This window comes from Plasmopara halstedii, assembly GCF_900000015.1.
Source record: "Plasmopara halstedii genome assembly, contig: Scaffold_262, whole genome shotgun sequence".
NCBI classification, from domain to species: Eukaryota; Oomycota; class Peronosporomycetes; order Peronosporales; family Peronosporaceae; genus Plasmopara; species Plasmopara halstedii.
Window position 1 is genome coordinate 454814 of NW_020187183.1, and position 17936 is coordinate 472749.

Here is a 17936-nt window from a genome sequence, read left to right on the forward strand (position 1 = left end):
CCCTGTTAAGTCGATTTCGTCATTATTGCGTCAACACCATGTTGTCAACCAGAGAAGATTACTATTCCTATCGTTACCTGTATCGACATTGCGCATCTAACCATCTGGCAAACAAATTGCTGCTTCGCCTGATACTACGAATCGTCAAACCGCCGACAAATTCAACGCTTTGTCATTGTCATTAGATAAAATTTTATTTCAGGTAGAAAATCAAATGAATGTTCTTAACGTTTTGATTGATTTATCTGGGTAGTGCCGAAAAACGGTGTGTAAATAAACCAAAAATCAATTATAGTCATCATACAGAAGGAAAAACACTTAATACTGTGTCAATTCAGTAATCATTGCGAAAATACACTTGTTTCGTCTCGTTCGCTAGTGCAGTATCTCATGTCGTGCCGCATGTGGTGAGAAATCAAGTTGATTTCAAGGAGATAGCACGACTGGGACCAAGTCCAGTGCTACCAAGAGCAATCGGCTTACTGTGGAACTTGCATAGAAACGATATCGACTAGCGGAGTTTTTATTCTCATCATTCACAAATGCAGAGAAGATCACACAGAGAATCCTCTCCTGTGCCAAGTACTTAATTCTGCTAGAACAAATCTCAAAGGTACCCCACAGTTGTACCGTGGTGATATACTACGTACGGTATCAAAGTAATGGTACTTTAAATAAGTGAATAAGGGCTCCTGTAGCTGTACAATCCATAATTCAGAGTTTTACTATTGTAGATAATACGTACATTTCCTTACGATTTTCCATTACTAAAACATCGGTAGCCTGACGAACAATAGTGCGAGTGCGTACCCTATACAATATTTGTGTGCAGTGCTCCATTGAGATGTTCGAATAAATTCGCTTGCTAATCGCTGGGGATGACACAACGAGGCATTCCTTTAGCGTAGATGTCTCCGCATGATAGTTAGACTTTTTGATGTCTATATCTTCAGACTGATGAATGATCCTTCTTCACTACTTCACAACATTTTTTGAACTGGGTTTTTGGAATTTTTAGCTTTGGCGAGAAAGTTGGCGGCATCAAATCCTCCTTAGCGAGAAAGGATGGCGGCATCAAATCCTTCTTAGCGAGAAAATAAGCGCCAAACTCGTCGCTTTTTGGTCCATTGGTTGGGATGTAAGGTTTGCAATATAAAGTTTGCACTGCGCGGTAGCCAGGCATGGCCTTAATTGGATGAAACCGCAGCCAATTCGACGGCTCATAGAGACGAATAGTGCTATTAGAAACTTCATTCATAAAGTGGTTGTTGTGCTCATGCAGCTGTCAGCGTCTCACTCTCTCCTGAGTTGTAGACCTATAGGAGAAGCAGTATATTTGCTTGCCGCAATAGAATCGAGACGGATGTCCTCATATTTTGCCGCGCATGACTTAAATTCAAGCAAAGATAAATCAGTTTGAACTTGTATGCAATGTCACATTGTAAGCATCGGAAGCAACAAGCACTGTACAGACGGTGATGGAATATAAATAGCGTAATCGCCTTAGTCTGTATAAAGATCATTATTGCATCCGCATATTTATTATGAATATTGGCTGGGAAACGTCTGTCAACTGCCTCGAGGCATTTTTTGCATCGCCCAATCTTTGAAAATGAAATCACATGTCAGCATGAAACTCATAATGAATGTAAAATATACAAAGTAGAGGGTAGCTTGGAGTTGAGAGACGTGTAAGATTTTCCCAGTTTCTGTTTCTCTTGTGCCGATACTTGCGATGTTAATAGTAAAAGTTCTTGTGAGGAATACCAAGAAACACCCTACCTGGTTCTTCTTCCATGACTTTTGGAGATATCATGGCAAGATCTTCTTTCGCTGGCCTATAGATTTGTCTTCGGCAGGTATGCTACTGACAACTTCGAGTCTTGTCGTTTTATAAGAAGCCACTGACGTAGCTAAAAAAACTGCTGATGTAGGTGGACGCAATTTGAAAATACTAAATATGAGGTCTTACCACGCTTTGAATGAGTAACAATGCCAGCACGGTGCGTCATCTAAATTCCATCGTACATCAGCCACAAAGCATCAGCTTAATCAACATCCTCAGGTAACCTCTATTATAATCCACGTTACATTGTGAGTCCTTTACTGAATTGGCAGATTTTGAACTACATTCTAATCAACAAAAAACTAAAAATTTATTTGCACCAACCACTTTTTTGTCAATGTTGGTCTCGCAAAGTGCACAACATACTTTGAGAGCAAAGCATCGTAAAGCCTTTTTAGGTGAGTACACTTGTCTGCTGACGAGATAGTACAATTTTCGATCTGTACGGAAAAAAAGTTACGATTTAAAGTGTGGGTGCATACTACCTCTACTCTTAACTATCACGATTGACAACTTGGTTGAAGCTTTGAAAGGTTAGACTAGCAAACGAAATGGTCTTCCAATTATTGTTGATCTACATGAAATGAGGTTGCCAATCTTCTTGGGACGTCTTTTTAATATTTTTCTTAGCCAACACATAAGTTTGACTTTTTGACAATTAAACAAATATGAAAAAAAACTTTTGTTAAAGTGTGATTGTCGAGTAAATTTTTCTTAAGGGTACCAATAAGAGCATTGTAATTTATATTTTAAAAGTAAACTTTGACGCAGCTATATTCAAGTCCTAAGGTCATCAATTGCGACCTTCCAGGCCGACATCTCCTTAGCCTCTAGAACACATGGTAGACAGAACGTAAAACTCTTTTGTGTAACTTCTGTCGTCACCTCAATTGTAAGCTTCTTCTGTACGCTACACTTGTTACACGTCACCCGACGGCAAACCGGACATCCGTTAGGAGACTTGAGTAGACTCCCCAGCTTGCTTAAAGACTTATGACACACATCACAATCTCTAGTGTCGTTGATTCCAGATGCATCACTGCGACGACGTTGCATCATGAGATAGCTTAGTTTTTTCATAGTAGCGCACTCGACAACACTAGCAGATGCAGAAATGTTATTGGCGAGCAGCATGATGCCATAACTCTCAACCATGTCACCACGTGGATCGACAAAGCCTCGACCAAACATTTCAACGGTCGAATCATTAAATTTACGCGCGACATACGCAATGGATAGTTGAATTCGGATGATATTGTGACTCAAGTCAAGTGGTGGGCAATCGTCCAGCTCAATCGAATGAATTACGTAGTAAAAGATTCGTTCACCATCAGAGTCAAAAGCCATTCCTTGTGACTCGATATATACAACATCTCGACGGGTTGTAAGTGCATTGAAGTCGGCAGTTCCCCATTTAATTGTCACGGAGCGGAAAGGATCCTCTTTACTAGGTGATTGGAGGACTGCTAGAACTTTTCGATCGTCGAAAAAGTCGTTGTGACAATATGAATTGCGCACGATCCATGCGTGTTCTGTGTTTGCTAAACCACCATATGCCACATCTTCCAAACTGCCAACAATTTCACCCGTTGCAATGATGAGGGGTATATGAAGAGGCTTGACTTTAGCCAGCACACTGTCTTCAAAAAGCGTAAAAGATCCGACACTAGCCGTATGACTCGCGACACTACAGTTATTCCCTAAAATTGGATTGTCATATGCGTACAATCGTCCACATGCTGCTGCTTTTTGTTGGTTTTCTTCCAATTCTTCTGCTGACAAGAGTCGTGGACGACTCAATTTCGTCTCGTGAACAATTTTTTGTGATTTTCCACGGCGCGAGCGGAAGACACGGACCTTCTCTTTGCTTTTCGCGTGTTTCCACTGATCACTCGGTAATTGGCGTCCATTAGCGACAAAGGCTTCGTACGTATGGAGAGTTTCGGCAATGATCTCGTCTGCCATGTCAGTGAGCTCTTGACAGATAGTTTTTGACAACTGAATGTGGTCCGGTACAATATTTTCCATCACATTCGACTTGGCCATGATATGAAGTTCGAGATCTGTTTTTCTCGCTGGAATAGTTTGAAAATGGCATTTTGTACGATGGCTAATATACTAAATACAGCCTTTAGACATCAGACCAGCTAAGAATTCTCGAGAGACGGGCCAAAGACGCATCAACAGTGTGCGGTATATGTATATATTGAACATTTGACTTTCTAAAAGTTGCGGCGTTGTGATTGATTAAACGTCGCTGATTGCATTATCGCCAGTATTAAATGCAAGATCCGGTTAAATAGGCGGTAGGCTCCATGCAAACCATCATTGGTACTCTTCTCTATAGTAAACTCAATGTAGGATAAAAAATCGAGTAAGTGCAACTGTGTCGCAACCATTCTTGTCGCTAGAGGTACAGTAGTATGATAGAAAACTATATACTACAGTACATTGGTGGGATCTGTCAAACATTGGTCTTATCATGTCGATTTGAAAAAGACCGGGGCATAAAGTTCCAGCTTTGCATCGTTTTTTTGTCAAAACGCGTACGTACTATAAGCGAAGAATGGAAATGTGCTATGCTAATCCCCAGTATTAAATCAAGCGAAAAGCATCTTGGGTAAATAAAACACACTCCCGTTAAAACCGTTGTAGCATAAATTGGCGTGTTCTTAAGCAAAGCTAACGCACTTTTCTCTATTGTCGAGAAATACGGGCTGGTAGCACGTCATTTAAACCGGAAACTTGTGTGCGAGGAATATTATCCTGCTCTAGCCACAATATGTTTTGTTATAAGCAGATTGTAGATGCGTCATAGCGGCTGGATCGTTTACGGTGTAAAGCCTCCCTTGCATTTCTTGAAAATTAAGTGACTTCGAAAAACTCATTGATTGTAAAGGTATTAGTCAAAAATAAGAATGCGGTTACAGAAGCGAGAGCTTAGTCCAGACTAGACAATTGGTATGCAGTCCTTCCTCTGAAATTCTATAATCAATGAACTGCGGCTGACAAAATCTTCAAGGCACGCACAGCTTCTTCCTGCATTGCAGTCTGCGAAGTTGTCAAATGCAATGCCATCGTCTTTCATATTCTAGTCGTACCTCTTTTCAGTGATTCCTTTTGTAACCATGAACTATTGTATCCGCTTTAGCACTACTTGTATTGCATACAGCATTCTGATTGTCGATCGTGAAGGCATTGATGGGCGTGCTCGCTAAGAAGATTTTGATAGACGGCAAAGTCAGTCTGATGAATCTAAATCACATACAGACAGTAGATTTTGATGAGATTGACTTGTTTGCGCATAATATCTTACTTCTGATATCGATCATGGTCTTAAAAGTATGGCTGTGAGGAACATAAATTGTAATCAATAATAACCTGCAGTACATTGCTCGGGGAACATTTTGTATGAAAATCTGAATTAAATATGTCCAACTAGCGTTAGATATGCCCAATTAGCGTTATTACGAAATATATATGTTACTATGTGCTGTTGCCTAGAGTGAGTCCAAAATCATTTTGAACTCCAGAACATTCTATCCATCATTGTCGTTGACGTGATAGAGGTCTCGCTATATGGAAATCGTGTATGCTTCCGCTGACGACTGATTTAGAATTTGCTTGATGTGTCTCATCAGCGCATGAAGCCTTCGGGTCTCGACGGCAAATGATGCTACCCTCGCGGGACCAACTAAAACAGAAGGGTCTCAAGCTTGTCTTGTTGCCGCGGTGAACTTCATGTATTCTAGTCTTGTAGATAATGCAGTTGTAGAATCAGCCGTCGAATTGATGACAAGTTCTTACAAGTAGAATAACATCTTACACAAAGATTGTTCTGACTCTTAAAGACGGCACTGACAAGCGTATGGAGGATAGATCCAGAGTCCGTTTTTATGTCACCGAGCCCGGGCCCTCTCGCGTACTCCGTACTTTGAACTTGTTCAAATCGAATGTGTAGTAAACGAATTTAGGCCTGATTGAAGTGACATGTGAATTTTTATATGAGAGTAGCGACCTTTTTCCGTGTTGCGTGAGGCACTCAGCCCTAATGTTCCACTATGAGTTTTACAACTCCGAACTTATGACTATTCCATTGTAGTGGTACTCCATCATGGTACTTCATCGAGTTGCCTTGAGCGTCAACTTCAGCCTGAAGAGTATCGATGTTATGTGTCCAAAACCTAGGTATCAATGCCGGTTGCACATGGTCGAACCAACTACTTCCACATAGTCAGCACGAAGTATGCGGACATCTCACAACCTCTTAATAGATTACACCAAGAATAAAGTGGTTTTGAAGTGAGCCTCATATGCGCCTCTGTCATGACATTTTTTATCAAGCCGATCATTCCACGACATCTGTAACATTTTTGCTTATGCCAGAGTCTGAGCTTTACGTCGAGCTGCTGCTGATAGCAAGAAAAAGACTTATAGCGTTTGCAGCTCGTCTGCTTGAGGATGAAAAAATCTATCGGCATGTAGCTACTGGCCATGAGAAAAATAGAATCTTGTTAAGTTCATGGCTCAACCGCTCGGCTCGAAGCCATTGTGGCCAATACAGATCATACTGTCACGGATTGATATTACTAATATGATAATCTTTCTTTCTTGCTCCTTTGAGACTATTATACGAACCGGACAGCTACATGCGGTGGCGGACGTGATTTTGTGTCTTTAGTGAATTGCTCCTTCCAACAGAGGTTACAATTTGGTCTAGTCCTGTTGACAAGAAGTGCTACCAGATTCGACCGAGGCGCATTAATGGGAATTTTGACTCTCAGACTCTGGATTTACTGTCGCAGAGAAGATGAGCTCACTGAATACCATTCAGATCACCGCCAGAGCTAAAATTACTTTTTTCTCGGGAATCACAATTCAAAAGCTCGCTAAAATTGATTCTACAAAGACCTTTCACACAATTTAGTCTTACAAAGTACATTTAACACATTGTGCGAGACTTACTGCGTAATTTTCTTCACAGAGTCCCATCATCATCACTCTCATCCAAATCGCGTACTAAAGTTCTCATGACGCATCACCGATTTACGTTTGAGGTTTTCTCTCAGGTTGAGAGGCGACGGCGCGATGCATATGGCAGCATATACCCTGTTTGATATACTCTAATGGCGACAGACCCTCAGTTTATATATAAAAGAGGAGGCTGTTAACGCATGGCAGAGTCACATCTGAGAAGCGCTCGCACGACTCAGCCAAAAGGAGACCAAGGATTTTTTTGAATTACGTTCTTGTGTAAACTGTAGATAAATATTGTCCGGTTCTTTCTGTCCAAATTGAGGGAGCGGAGCATTCGATCCGTCTGGGAAAAGTTAAGATCGTACCCGGCTAGCAGAAAGAGACTGGCGGCAATGAGCAACGTTCTAAGTATGGGATCTCAAACAGCAGATATGTCATCCGAAGTTAAATAGGCTTAAGTGAAGAAAGTCCAATACGAAATATGAACAATACAAGAAGAAAATAGCGTAAGAAATTGTTGATGTGTAGGATTTTTTAAATGTTGCATGCTGCATGTAGATATAGGGCAAAACTGAAGCGTAACTTTCTCGCCAACTGTATGTCCAGGCCACCAAAATGTATCTTGGACTGGACGGTGAAGAACAGCTGCAGGTTGTGACTCCTGTGTCAAGACTGGTAGAAAGTGGAATTGAGTGGGTGTCACAGTTATTTTATGTAAGAACCTGTAGAGGTGAGAAGCGGCTGAAGCTGCAAATGGCAATGGCCACGCACTGAAACTGAAAAGGATGACTCATTTTATTCACGATATGACAGGGCTGCTGAGTCAGCACTTCCGTGAGTTGCTCCATCCGAGTTCTGATTGTATCTTTTGGGTTAATGGCGTAGTCACTTTACTTTCTGAGCTTGTCGATGCCGTCAACATAAAATCATCTCCGCGGTTTAACAAAGCCACCTTCTGCTGTGGCTTACTAAGAATACGCCGCAACCTTGAACGATAAAGTAAATGGACGACAAGCCAAAACAACACACAGATATTCGTAAAAGAACGCAACAACTCTCTGCGTGTTATTCGAGTTATTTTAATCTTGGTGCTAAAAGTACCTTTAGAATACCGAATAGCTAGAATACCAGCTCTCTCGTGCTTAATGGCAAAGTTGCGCAAAAGCACTCAGTAGCAACTTAAATATTGGGGCATTTGTTTTGGCGCAAATTCTGGCCACTTAATCAATGTTTAAATGCGATTTGCCCCATCAATAGTAATTGCATCTTCTACGGTTAGATATCGGCTAAGTTTACACGGATTGCGTTCCGATACATGTAGTCTTAACGGATTTTGCTTAATATTCACTCAGTTTATTGTTTTTCCAGCCCCGTTCATTTCACGCTGTGTAAACTATAGCTTACTTTTTCAAGCGACTTCACTCTAAAAGGCTATGTTGGTTCTTGCAGGGGGCTGCCGTAGTTTTTATGCTTAGAGGAAGCTAAGCTAAGGTCACCGACATTACGTTCTATACAAGAACCAGTACGAGTGTTGCGGATCGCAATTCGCTAATTCCAAGAGCACTTACAACCTTATCCAAAGCAAATGAACTCTTCTGTTCAAAATGTAAAGTTTATCTCTGTGTTTTATTTGCGACAGAGCTACCTATATCTAAATGTATAGTTTTTTTAATCAAATAGCAAACCTAATCAAAATGCATAATTACTGGCAGTCCATCAACGGAGTGGCTTCTTGTTCAGGTGTAACCATACCTTTGTATGGTTACACCATCTTGTGTAACCCACCCCTTCATATAAAAGTACGTTACCAGCCTAGTGTTGCACAGTTGTACGTTGTGGTTTGACGATGCATATTGAGAACAAAGAACCTTTTTCTCGTGCATATGAAAATAAACACCCCTTACAAAACCCCTCAGTGGCTGCTTCGAGATATACAATTCCCAGCTTTTGCAAATAGAACAATAATCGACAGAGCTTTATGTAACGCTAACGATCATAATATCTCACGAATTGAAAGTCGCTCATCAAAACCTGCCCACTGATTCACCAACGACCTTCCAGTTGTACTAAATTCGCAAGTGCCAATGATTAAGACGCCGGTATCATTGCAAATACTTGCCCTCTCAAATTTTGCTTTTATTATGAACTATGTACTTGGTCTCCTGAATCCTCATAACGCGAAGCTTAAAATTGAGCTTATTTCACTGTCTTATATCCAGCATGAAGGTTATCGTTCGCCGCTTGTCTGGAAGCACAAATCTTCATCTATGGTCAATATGTAAAAAGAGCGTTTGAGACTGACTTTGTTGACTTTATCAAAGCGATTACTGAAGGCATATTCGCTATGCTTTTACTGACAGTGATGGAAGTACTGTCGGCTCTACCGTAGCCTGTGCTCAGCGATAAGTTTTACGATGGCGTGAATAGGGATTTCGTTTTGCTGGGTAAAGAAGCAAATGAGGTCATGAACCTGTTTATGCTTTAGATGTATTCCCGCTTGCGCTCTTCAAACTACGCGGAAGCGTGCCAGACTGGCTTCATACGTGCATAATATCTGTTCTCGACAAGCGATTAACCAAATGGACCTGTTAGAACCTCCTGATTAGTCGTATCGTATACAATCAAGAAATTTGTCCATCCATCAAAAGAGGCGAATCATCGCCACGATCGCTGTCGACCCTCTCTCGGAGTCAATCACGGTTACCAACTCCATGGAGGGATTCCAAGTATGCGTAACTTTGTTGAGGTTTTCTGCGTCAACACAACCTCTCTTGTGGATGCGGTAAGTGTCGTAGGAAATGATGGCCACAACTTCCGCGCAGAAAGTGTCGGCTGGAGTGCGGGAGGTAGCGTCTATACTACTTCGCGTGAGTCGATGGAGCTCACCACCCACACAAAGAAACACGAAAGCAATATCCTAAAATACTGGCATCGTGGTATCTATAAATGTTACACGGGTGGCACAATCATAAAGCTGCATCCTGAATGCTTCCTAGAGCTTCAAATGATTGCAGTCGAGCGTGTAAACGAGTATATGGATCTGGAATCTGAAGAACATGCCATGAAGGCTTATAGTCGTTCCGAAATGAGCAAATTACCAAACATGTGGACTTCAGCAGGTCATATTGTGTTCAAGGATTTGACACTCACTTACGGTCCACTGCTTGCTTACTTTCCTCTAAACGGTTTAAGAAGACGAGTTTAACTTGGGATCAACCAACGAACACATCGCGCGAAATCGTCAAATCATAGATGGCTGAATTCGTCTACTAGACCAATTTTTTGGTTGCTTTCGAGACTGTTGAGGTTGAGGTTGATGTGTCACAGCCCAAACGAAAAAGCTCTATTTGAGATGGGCCTGCTCCCCGAGTAGGGTAGTTGGCTGCCAATCTGGGCGATTCTAAACTTTGCGACGCCTTAAATAACTTACTAGATTCAGGAACATTGTGCAATTACGTTCGACCAAAACGTCCACAATAGTATACAGCGCAGGTATCATCGTGCGGCTCGCGACAAAGCTTAAATAAAGCACTTAATATGCTTTTGTGCTTTTGTACCATCTCGTGTGATAGAAGGATTTTGGCTCCTTGAAACCGTGTCTTGTCCCAAATGCGAATTCGAAATATGATTAATTTACAACGGATTTTGTGGCTTTAGTTCCATCACCCTGGGATGTTAAGAGTCAGAGACACTCGCTACCAAAAACTTTTGGCTGATAGATCTTTTGCGAGTTATAAAACCTACGTCGAAGGAAAAAGAACCGCTGTTGACGCAAATCAAACTCGATCACTTTGTTGCCCATACTAACTAGCTGTCATATAGTGTTGAGTTCCGGGAGATGAGCGCAAAAACCAGAAGCAGCAGCAATCTGCGAGCGGTAGATGGGACAGTAAATAGCACTCTTATATCGCAAATTCCAACTTGTCTTCTTTTTGTAAATAAAAACTAGTGTTTGATACGACATTTTGTTCTTGAGACGGTAAGTGTGACTTGATACAAATCCATCGGAATATGGTTGTAGCGGGGCATCAAAAATAACGGTTTGTCGCGATCGCTAGGGTTTGATGTCATTGTGACGGCTTGGTATCGAACTTTTGTGAGCAAGAACTGGTGAAGAGGTGCGACTGAAGGCATTTATACAGAATGGTCAGAATGTGAAGTTAGTCAGTACGGACATTTCTTGTCTCGATAAAATGGTATCGCCGTGCCAGACCGTAGGTGAAAAGCCTGAATATGAGGAAAATGATGAGTGTACTTAAAAATCGTACAAGTTTGTGCTTTTTGTTGAAGGCATATGACGACGCGGCAAATGAACAGCCACACGGTTGCTGTCGTAATGCGCCACGAGGCCTCCATTTCCACTGGAATTGAAGTATTGCGTGACACTCGACAGCCGTCTCCAAGAGCACCAATCAAAATTATATATGCTTTTGTGAGTGCAAAGCAAAAAGTGGAGAGGTAAACATTCTCACTTGCTCCAATTTTCTGCCTTTGAAAGGCCAGAGGCAAGTGGCGAATAATTTATTTTGTGATAAACTCGATGCATACACGGATCAGTTGCCCAAGCTGTCATCCAGGAAAAATGCTGCTGAACCCATGGTAGGCTGCTATATGTTCTGTGCTCTTGATCTGGCCAATATCTATTATACAGTGATCTTCATAGAAAAGTAAAATCTCTCTTGTTGGTCATAGTAATCTAAGTGCGTCATACTTTATTAGTGATTGGTTACTTCTCTGGGAGTGTATGATGCGCAGGTGACGGGAGACCTTAGTAAGCAGCAGTTTAACTGAAAACAACATGCATACGTATGAAACTACTCCAACATTATTGCCGTTAATAGGCAAAGCACACGGAGCTCAAATATGGTCAATCGAATTAAACACTAGCAAGTGGATAAACGTGCTCACCCGGAAATTCCTGTTGGGCCTCCATAACACACCACTCACGGAGCAATATGACCCTCTCTCTTACGAATTGGCCACCCAAAGAGTGTCATATAGTATTTTGTTCTTAAGATTCTCATCGTGAGGCACCACCTTACGTTGGGCTTCATAAGGAACAGTACTATAATACAGCCTGCGTTGGAATAAGACGTAGCGGTGAGGGGATGAAACATATTAGTCCTCAAACTTCATAAAACTTTCGGCAGCACAACACATGTTGCATCTGACCTGCACGCTGTACGTATTGCCTCATCAATTGGCGACGTAAATATCGTGACACGTGACACTTTTATTGTGGGGCAATCCGAAATGCATCCGCCACCTCACTAAGCTGTATCCGCCTATAGACTATCTCAAACGCATACCCGGCAAACACGAGAGCCATATTGCCATTCGTTGTGCACACTGAATCTGACGAGAGCGTACTTCATTGCAAGAAGCTCCTTGTAACGAGGCTTAGTAGGTTTTATCGCCGTTTGCACCAACAAGACACAAACACAATCACACATTCGAATCATTAGCATGGGATACTACTCTTACAGGGTGATATAAATGTTTTACAAACGTCATGGAAAAATCGCTTTCAATTGTTCAAGCCTAAATTTACTCAATCAAAATGTGTAATATGGTGATCACTGAGAAGTATCTGATCTGACACTGGACAAAGACATCGTGCAAACCGAATGCGTGAGCTTTCACATGTTTGCCTTCTAACAAAATGGGGAGGAGGAATCTCGAAACTGGTGCCAATCGCAGCAGTCAGCTAAGATGTCATCAAATCGACCCGATACGAACCGGTCACCTGCAATGCTTCAATTTCAGATCACTCGCATTACAATCAGATAATCTATAGACGGAAATGTCATCAGGAAGGTTTCAGACAAACGCATGCAAGGACTTCAACTTTACTGGGCATGAGTTATCTCTTGTGGCTTAGCTAATTTTCGTCATCGTAAATCGCTTGATCAACTAACTACTGTAGCAATGACTTTGCAACTTCATCAACCGGACTAACATTTTTTTTGTAAATCCTCTGATTGTTGTAAGCCCCAACGTATCCATAATTTTCTTCTCAGAAGAAAGATGTTACCAGTACAAAAGTATTGCATCCGCATCATAAAGTGATTTATGCTTCTTTAAAAGTCAAAGAAAGTCTTCTTGCACTGTATGACGTAGCGTATTCTCTTGTGAGATATACGCAGCCGGGTACGCGATCAATCTCATGCCAAGGTTACTCAAAACACTAGACTTTTGACATTGCTTCTTTCTGATCAACTATTTCTACTATTGAAATTACTACATATTTTCAAGTTGCTGTAATGCAACATCCCATGCTGACATTTGGCGAGCATCGATCACACATGATAAGCAAAACGTAAGCTTCTTCTCCACATATATGTCGTCGTTTGAAAGCAGTTTTTTCTGCACGCTACATTTCTGGCAAGTCATCTGTTTGCAGATTGCACAGGCTCCTCCCATGCAAAGTAGATTACCGAATCTTACAATGCTTCTACCGCAGACGCCACAATTGCTTAATTGATCTTTTGACGCTTTACTTGAACAACGGTGACTTATTTGCCACGCTAGCTTCTTCAAGTATGAGGCTTCTACAATACCCACGACGTCAACTACCCCTTGCGAGAATACATTCATACCAATAACAGCAGGAAGGTTACCGCCCATGTCAGCAAAACCTCGAGCATAAACTTCGATCTGAGTATCGGCGATCTGACGCATGATGTAGCAAATGGACAAGTTAAGACGAACGACATGGTACCGAGTAGGAAGCGTGGGGCAGTCATCCAACACGACTGAATGTGCGAGATTATAGTAGACACGTTCACCATCCCAATCCAGTGCAATACCCGATGATTCAAGAAACAGAACGTCACGTCGAGACACAAAGGCAGCAATACCACATGTGGCCCACTTTATTCCTACAAATCGGAACGGGTCTTCTTTGCTTGGTTTTTGGAACGACGCCAAAACTTTGCGACTGTCAAAGCCGTCGTTCTTGACGTATGCATTGCGCTCGAACCACGTTTCGTTTGTGTGAGCAAGAGCCCCAAATGCCACGTCTTCCACTGAGCCGTCGATAATGCCGATTGCGGCGACCAATGGGACACGAGGCGGCTTAATTTTTCCCACAACGCTTTCTGTTGGAAAGACAGAGAATGAGCCACAGTCACTCGAAGACTCGATGAGCGTGTGCGACAAGAGTGCCTGAGATGCAGTGACTTGACGCCCCGATGTGTCTTGATGTTTTTCAGGTTCTTCATCCTCATCGTCGGGTGTGTAAGCATGTGGTCGTCCGGCTGCCTGTGCCTCTCGCTGCTGCTGCTCAATGGTGTCATTCGATAGCAATTTTGGTCGACACGGTTGCTTTTCAATTAAATTTTCAAGCTTTTTCGAATGAGAACAATGAGTACGATAGACGTGAACTTTTTCACGAGACTTGACATGCTTCCAAACGCGTGAGTCAAATTGACGATTACTTGCAATGAAGGTTTCATATGAATGTAGCGTCTCGGCAACTATACGATCAGCTGTGTCGGTTAAATCTCTCTCGTGCTCTTTCGTGAGGACCACATGGTCAGGAATGACTTCGCAAAGATCCTTTAAAACCATGTGATATTGATTCTGAAATATGAAATTGACACGAGCAGTGTCTTTCGTCACGAAGCAGTTTTCGAAGTGGCTTACATTTTGACAATGATCAATGTTGGTGTCGATTTGTAGGATGTACTAGCTCTTGCAGTATGTATTATAAATTGTATTGAGATTTATCTACAAGTACTCCGTAGAAGCCGTTTGAATTACATGAAGCGGCTATGTGACCTCAATTGAGCGCTGCAACACGCGTACTTGTAATATAGAAATATAAGTAATGTTATGCGATTTTCACCAGAAAACCAAGTTAGATACCACATCAACCACAAAGTCTCAGCTACTAGCCTGTCGCTCTAACAAGAACTTAATCAGATATCACCGAAATGAAGCAATTAAGTAATAGAAAAATCTCAAAACGATCCCACCTGAATGGCGTTGACCACGAGCATTATCCGGGTAAAGAAGGTCTTTTGTGTTCCGGATTGTTTAAAGGAGCTATATAATGTATATGACATCTGTTAGTAGCTGCTGGTGGGCACCGCATATGTTATGTAATAAGAAAATATCTGCTGTTTATTTAGTATCGTCTGCGGAGGGAACGGGTCCACCGATTCGAGGACATTCGTTATCACAACTTGAGGTATTGGATACAGCGAGACGATCGAGTAGACAACATGGTGATCCCATCAATGTACCTGTCTGCTCAAAAGTTGCGTCAACAGCCTCAGGGAATCTGCCCACCGAAATCAATCCTTCGATGATGATCGTTGATAGGGCAAATGGTCCAGATGTATTGACAGTGTTGTATTAATTTTTGTTATGATTGAAAAATAGAAAATGCAGTGTGGCTTTAATGACCTTTTCTAGCACAATAAAAACTATTTAGTCATCGACGCGAAACAATCGCGTTCCTGAGACGGGGAATGAGATTTTGTTTTGAAATTGTCACTCTATGCTTAAGGACATTAGAGCCACAAATAATAATATTCGAACTGCACTCCTCTACCCCCTTCAAACCACCCCAGAAATGTGTTGAATCTTTGTGTGCGAGATCATCGAGACGCCGTGTCACCTTATACTACCCCCTTATCAATCTTACGCTGAAGATTTCGCAATCCGGTATGTAATAAACAATCTCTTTGTAATGGCATGTGTCTTGCACGTAGAAATATGCTGGTTTTATAGGTCTGATCTGGCGGCTGCCTTTGTAACCACCGTGCATACTTGCTTAAGCTGCGGCATTATAACGCAGAATATCCCGCGAAGTTCCATAAGCAACACTTTCACTCTTGCCTGGATGTATTTTTTTGTCAGATGTGCAAGGTCGAGTAGCCTTTGTCCCAAATTGAGCTTATATTTCACTGACCTAATAAAAGCTTGTTATCAAGGATGCTGTAACGAGAGCTCAGTTTTTTCACTTCTTTGGGGTCTACGTTTGAAAAAAGGCGTCCTAAGTGCTGGTAGCTCCGTGTCGCTGAAAGCCAACCGCTTTCGTGGTAAAGAGCTAAAAAAGTTATGAGTAATGCTGCTTATTTTTACTTAATTCCCTAGAGATACAGGAAGCTCGCATGATTGCAGAAAGACACGGACATTGCTTACAGCAAATAATATCAGAACAGTGTTCTGAGCGAACCAGTTTGCACCGCTCATTCCAGTGTAAATCACAAAGAAAAAATTGCCGGGGTACACTGATGTTACACGAAAGGCAAATTAAAAAAATGAACCACCTTGTCAACGAAGGCCCGATGGTTGAGTTTGATGATTTCTGGGCCCACATATTCTGCCAACTTAAGACATTCGCGAGAATCTGAAACGCATTGAACTTTTTGTAATTTGTAAGAACCTGAGTTGGTTTCATTTTTCTCCATCATAGTATGTTGGCTTTTGAAATTTCATCAAACGGAAAAACAAAATACAGAAGTGTCGCAAACTCGAAGTGTGGCTCATGCATGTCGTAATCTTCAATCTATATAATTCTTCAAGAATACTGCAAAAAGTGACTCACGAGAGATGTGAGTGTCTTCGCATTACCTTTAGCTCCACACTCTCGACAGTACGATGCACCACAGTGGTACCTCAGATTCAGCCTTCTAAGATAGTCTTGACATTCAAGTACGACTTAATTGATTCAGCGATTCCAACAAAACGTTGTCCACGCAAAGACAAGAAGCTGACTGTGACGAAAACGTATTTAAGGCTATAGAATCTGATCAAGGTTTTTCAAGATGAATATGCCGAATATCGACGCATTAATTTTTTCTAGACCAAAGAACTGTGCTTGAACGAAGAGATAAAATGAAACACTGTCATCACAATTGATGTCTTCACCCTCTCTTCCAAGAAAATCATATCAAGATATTTAGTGTGTGCACAACCTCATACTCAGATGTCACGATAGCAGGTTTTGCCATCCAGAAAACCACTTTGTCATCGTGGATAATGCGTTATTCCTACATCGCTCTGATGTGTCCCATCATTTGCTAGGGTTCTCGCTACAAAAGCTAACAAATTAGCATTTTGTAGAACACGATTAGTTTACAAATTAGGCACAAAAACTTCTATCTGAGAGCACTTGTTTAGCGAGTGCTCTCAGATAGATTCAGAAATGCGTCATGAAGCAAGCTGTAGAAAAATTAATCGTAAAAGATCTTGAGTGAAGGCTCCGCGTATCCTTCTTAATCAAACCAATACATATGTCAGTTAGACAACCCAAAAGCGTCATAACTATCTGTACAATATTAAGAGTCTTTTACAATTCGGAACAAAATCAAATTTTGTTCTCTCTTGAAAAAGGTGGATCGTTTTGACCGGAAATTGATATGTATGTAATGCAGACAATGCATGAATTTGCCAGCATCGAAAGATCAAGCACTGCGCAGATGATAGGAAGAAATATATAACATTAAAGCCTTTGTAATGCTCATAATGGCATCTTCATCTTATGGGTATCCACTATAAATGGCATTTAATACTATGTCGAGACATTTTTCGCTTCGCTGGTTGCCCTAATTTAATGTGCACAAACCCAATCTAAAAAACAACATATTGGGTTGATTTGTCCGGTGTTTCAGAAAATATTAATGCAAATATAATAAAAATGCAAGATTTTTTGATTGAAGCGGGTGTTTGCATATTCTTCGGCATATTAAGTGTCTGACACAATTTGCTATTTTGCTATTTCTGAGAAGTGGATACACCCATTGTGAGACTATAAGAGCTGCTTGTCATGCCTAAAAGATTATGAGGATGCTAAGCTGTCCGGTGATACAACTGGTTATACAATCTTACAGACCTATCTTGGTATTGTATTCGTATGTTAACTTGTAGAGCTAGTGGTATCGATTCACATTGAAGTCTTGCGGTCAGTGATCAATTGCAAACACTTGAACAAGATCCGTACTTCAACAACGAAGTTGCGTAAAGCTTTGTTACAATTGAAGATTAATGACTTTGAATGTGCTCATTAATCGAGACGAAACTACCTACGACAAACAGAGTCTGTCGTATACGATACTAAGCTGCGTTCGCGCTACTCGGAGTAAGAAATGCTCCACTAGCA

The 17936-nt window shown here is 41.4% G+C and overlaps 4 protein-coding genes across 4 annotated transcripts; 2 read left to right on the forward strand and 2 right to left on the reverse strand.

Annotated features, from left to right (window-relative positions):
- Positions 1 to 2623: 2623 nt before the first annotated feature.
- Positions 2624 to 4578, reverse strand: PHALS_04539 (Zinc finger, RING/FYVE/PHD-type; the record flags this gene model as incomplete). Its single annotated transcript, XM_024722364.1, has 3 exons — positions 2624 to 3964; positions 4401 to 4461; positions 4538 to 4578. The coding sequence occupies 3 exons, from the start codon at positions 4576 to 4578 to the stop codon at positions 2624 to 2626; spliced, it is 1443 nt and encodes a 480-aa protein (XP_024573447.1).
- A 3248-nt stretch (positions 4579 to 7826) lies between these two features.
- PHALS_04540 (uncharacterized protein) lies at positions 7827 to 8047 on the forward strand (the record flags this gene model as incomplete). Its single annotated transcript, XM_024722365.1, has 2 exons — positions 7827 to 7920; positions 7989 to 8047. The coding sequence occupies 2 exons, from the start codon at positions 7827 to 7829 to the stop codon at positions 8045 to 8047; spliced, it is 153 nt and encodes a 50-aa protein (XP_024573448.1).
- A 1651-nt stretch (positions 8048 to 9698) lies between these two features.
- On the forward strand, positions 9699 to 10028 carry PHALS_04541 (atp-binding cassette superfamily; the record flags this gene model as incomplete). The annotated part of the gene is made up of 1 exon (XM_024722366.1): positions 9699 to 10028. The coding sequence occupies one exon, from the start codon at positions 9699 to 9701 to the stop codon at positions 10026 to 10028; it is 330 nt and encodes a 109-aa protein (XP_024573449.1).
- Positions 10029 to 13063: 3035 nt separating this feature from the next.
- Positions 13064 to 14395, reverse strand: PHALS_04542 (START-like domain; the record flags this gene model as incomplete). The annotated part of the gene is made up of 1 exon (XM_024722367.1): positions 13064 to 14395. One exon carries the CDS (start codon positions 14393 to 14395, stop codon positions 13064 to 13066), a length of 1332 nt encoding a protein of 443 aa, XP_024573450.1.
- Positions 14396 to 17936: the final 3541 nt, after the last annotated feature.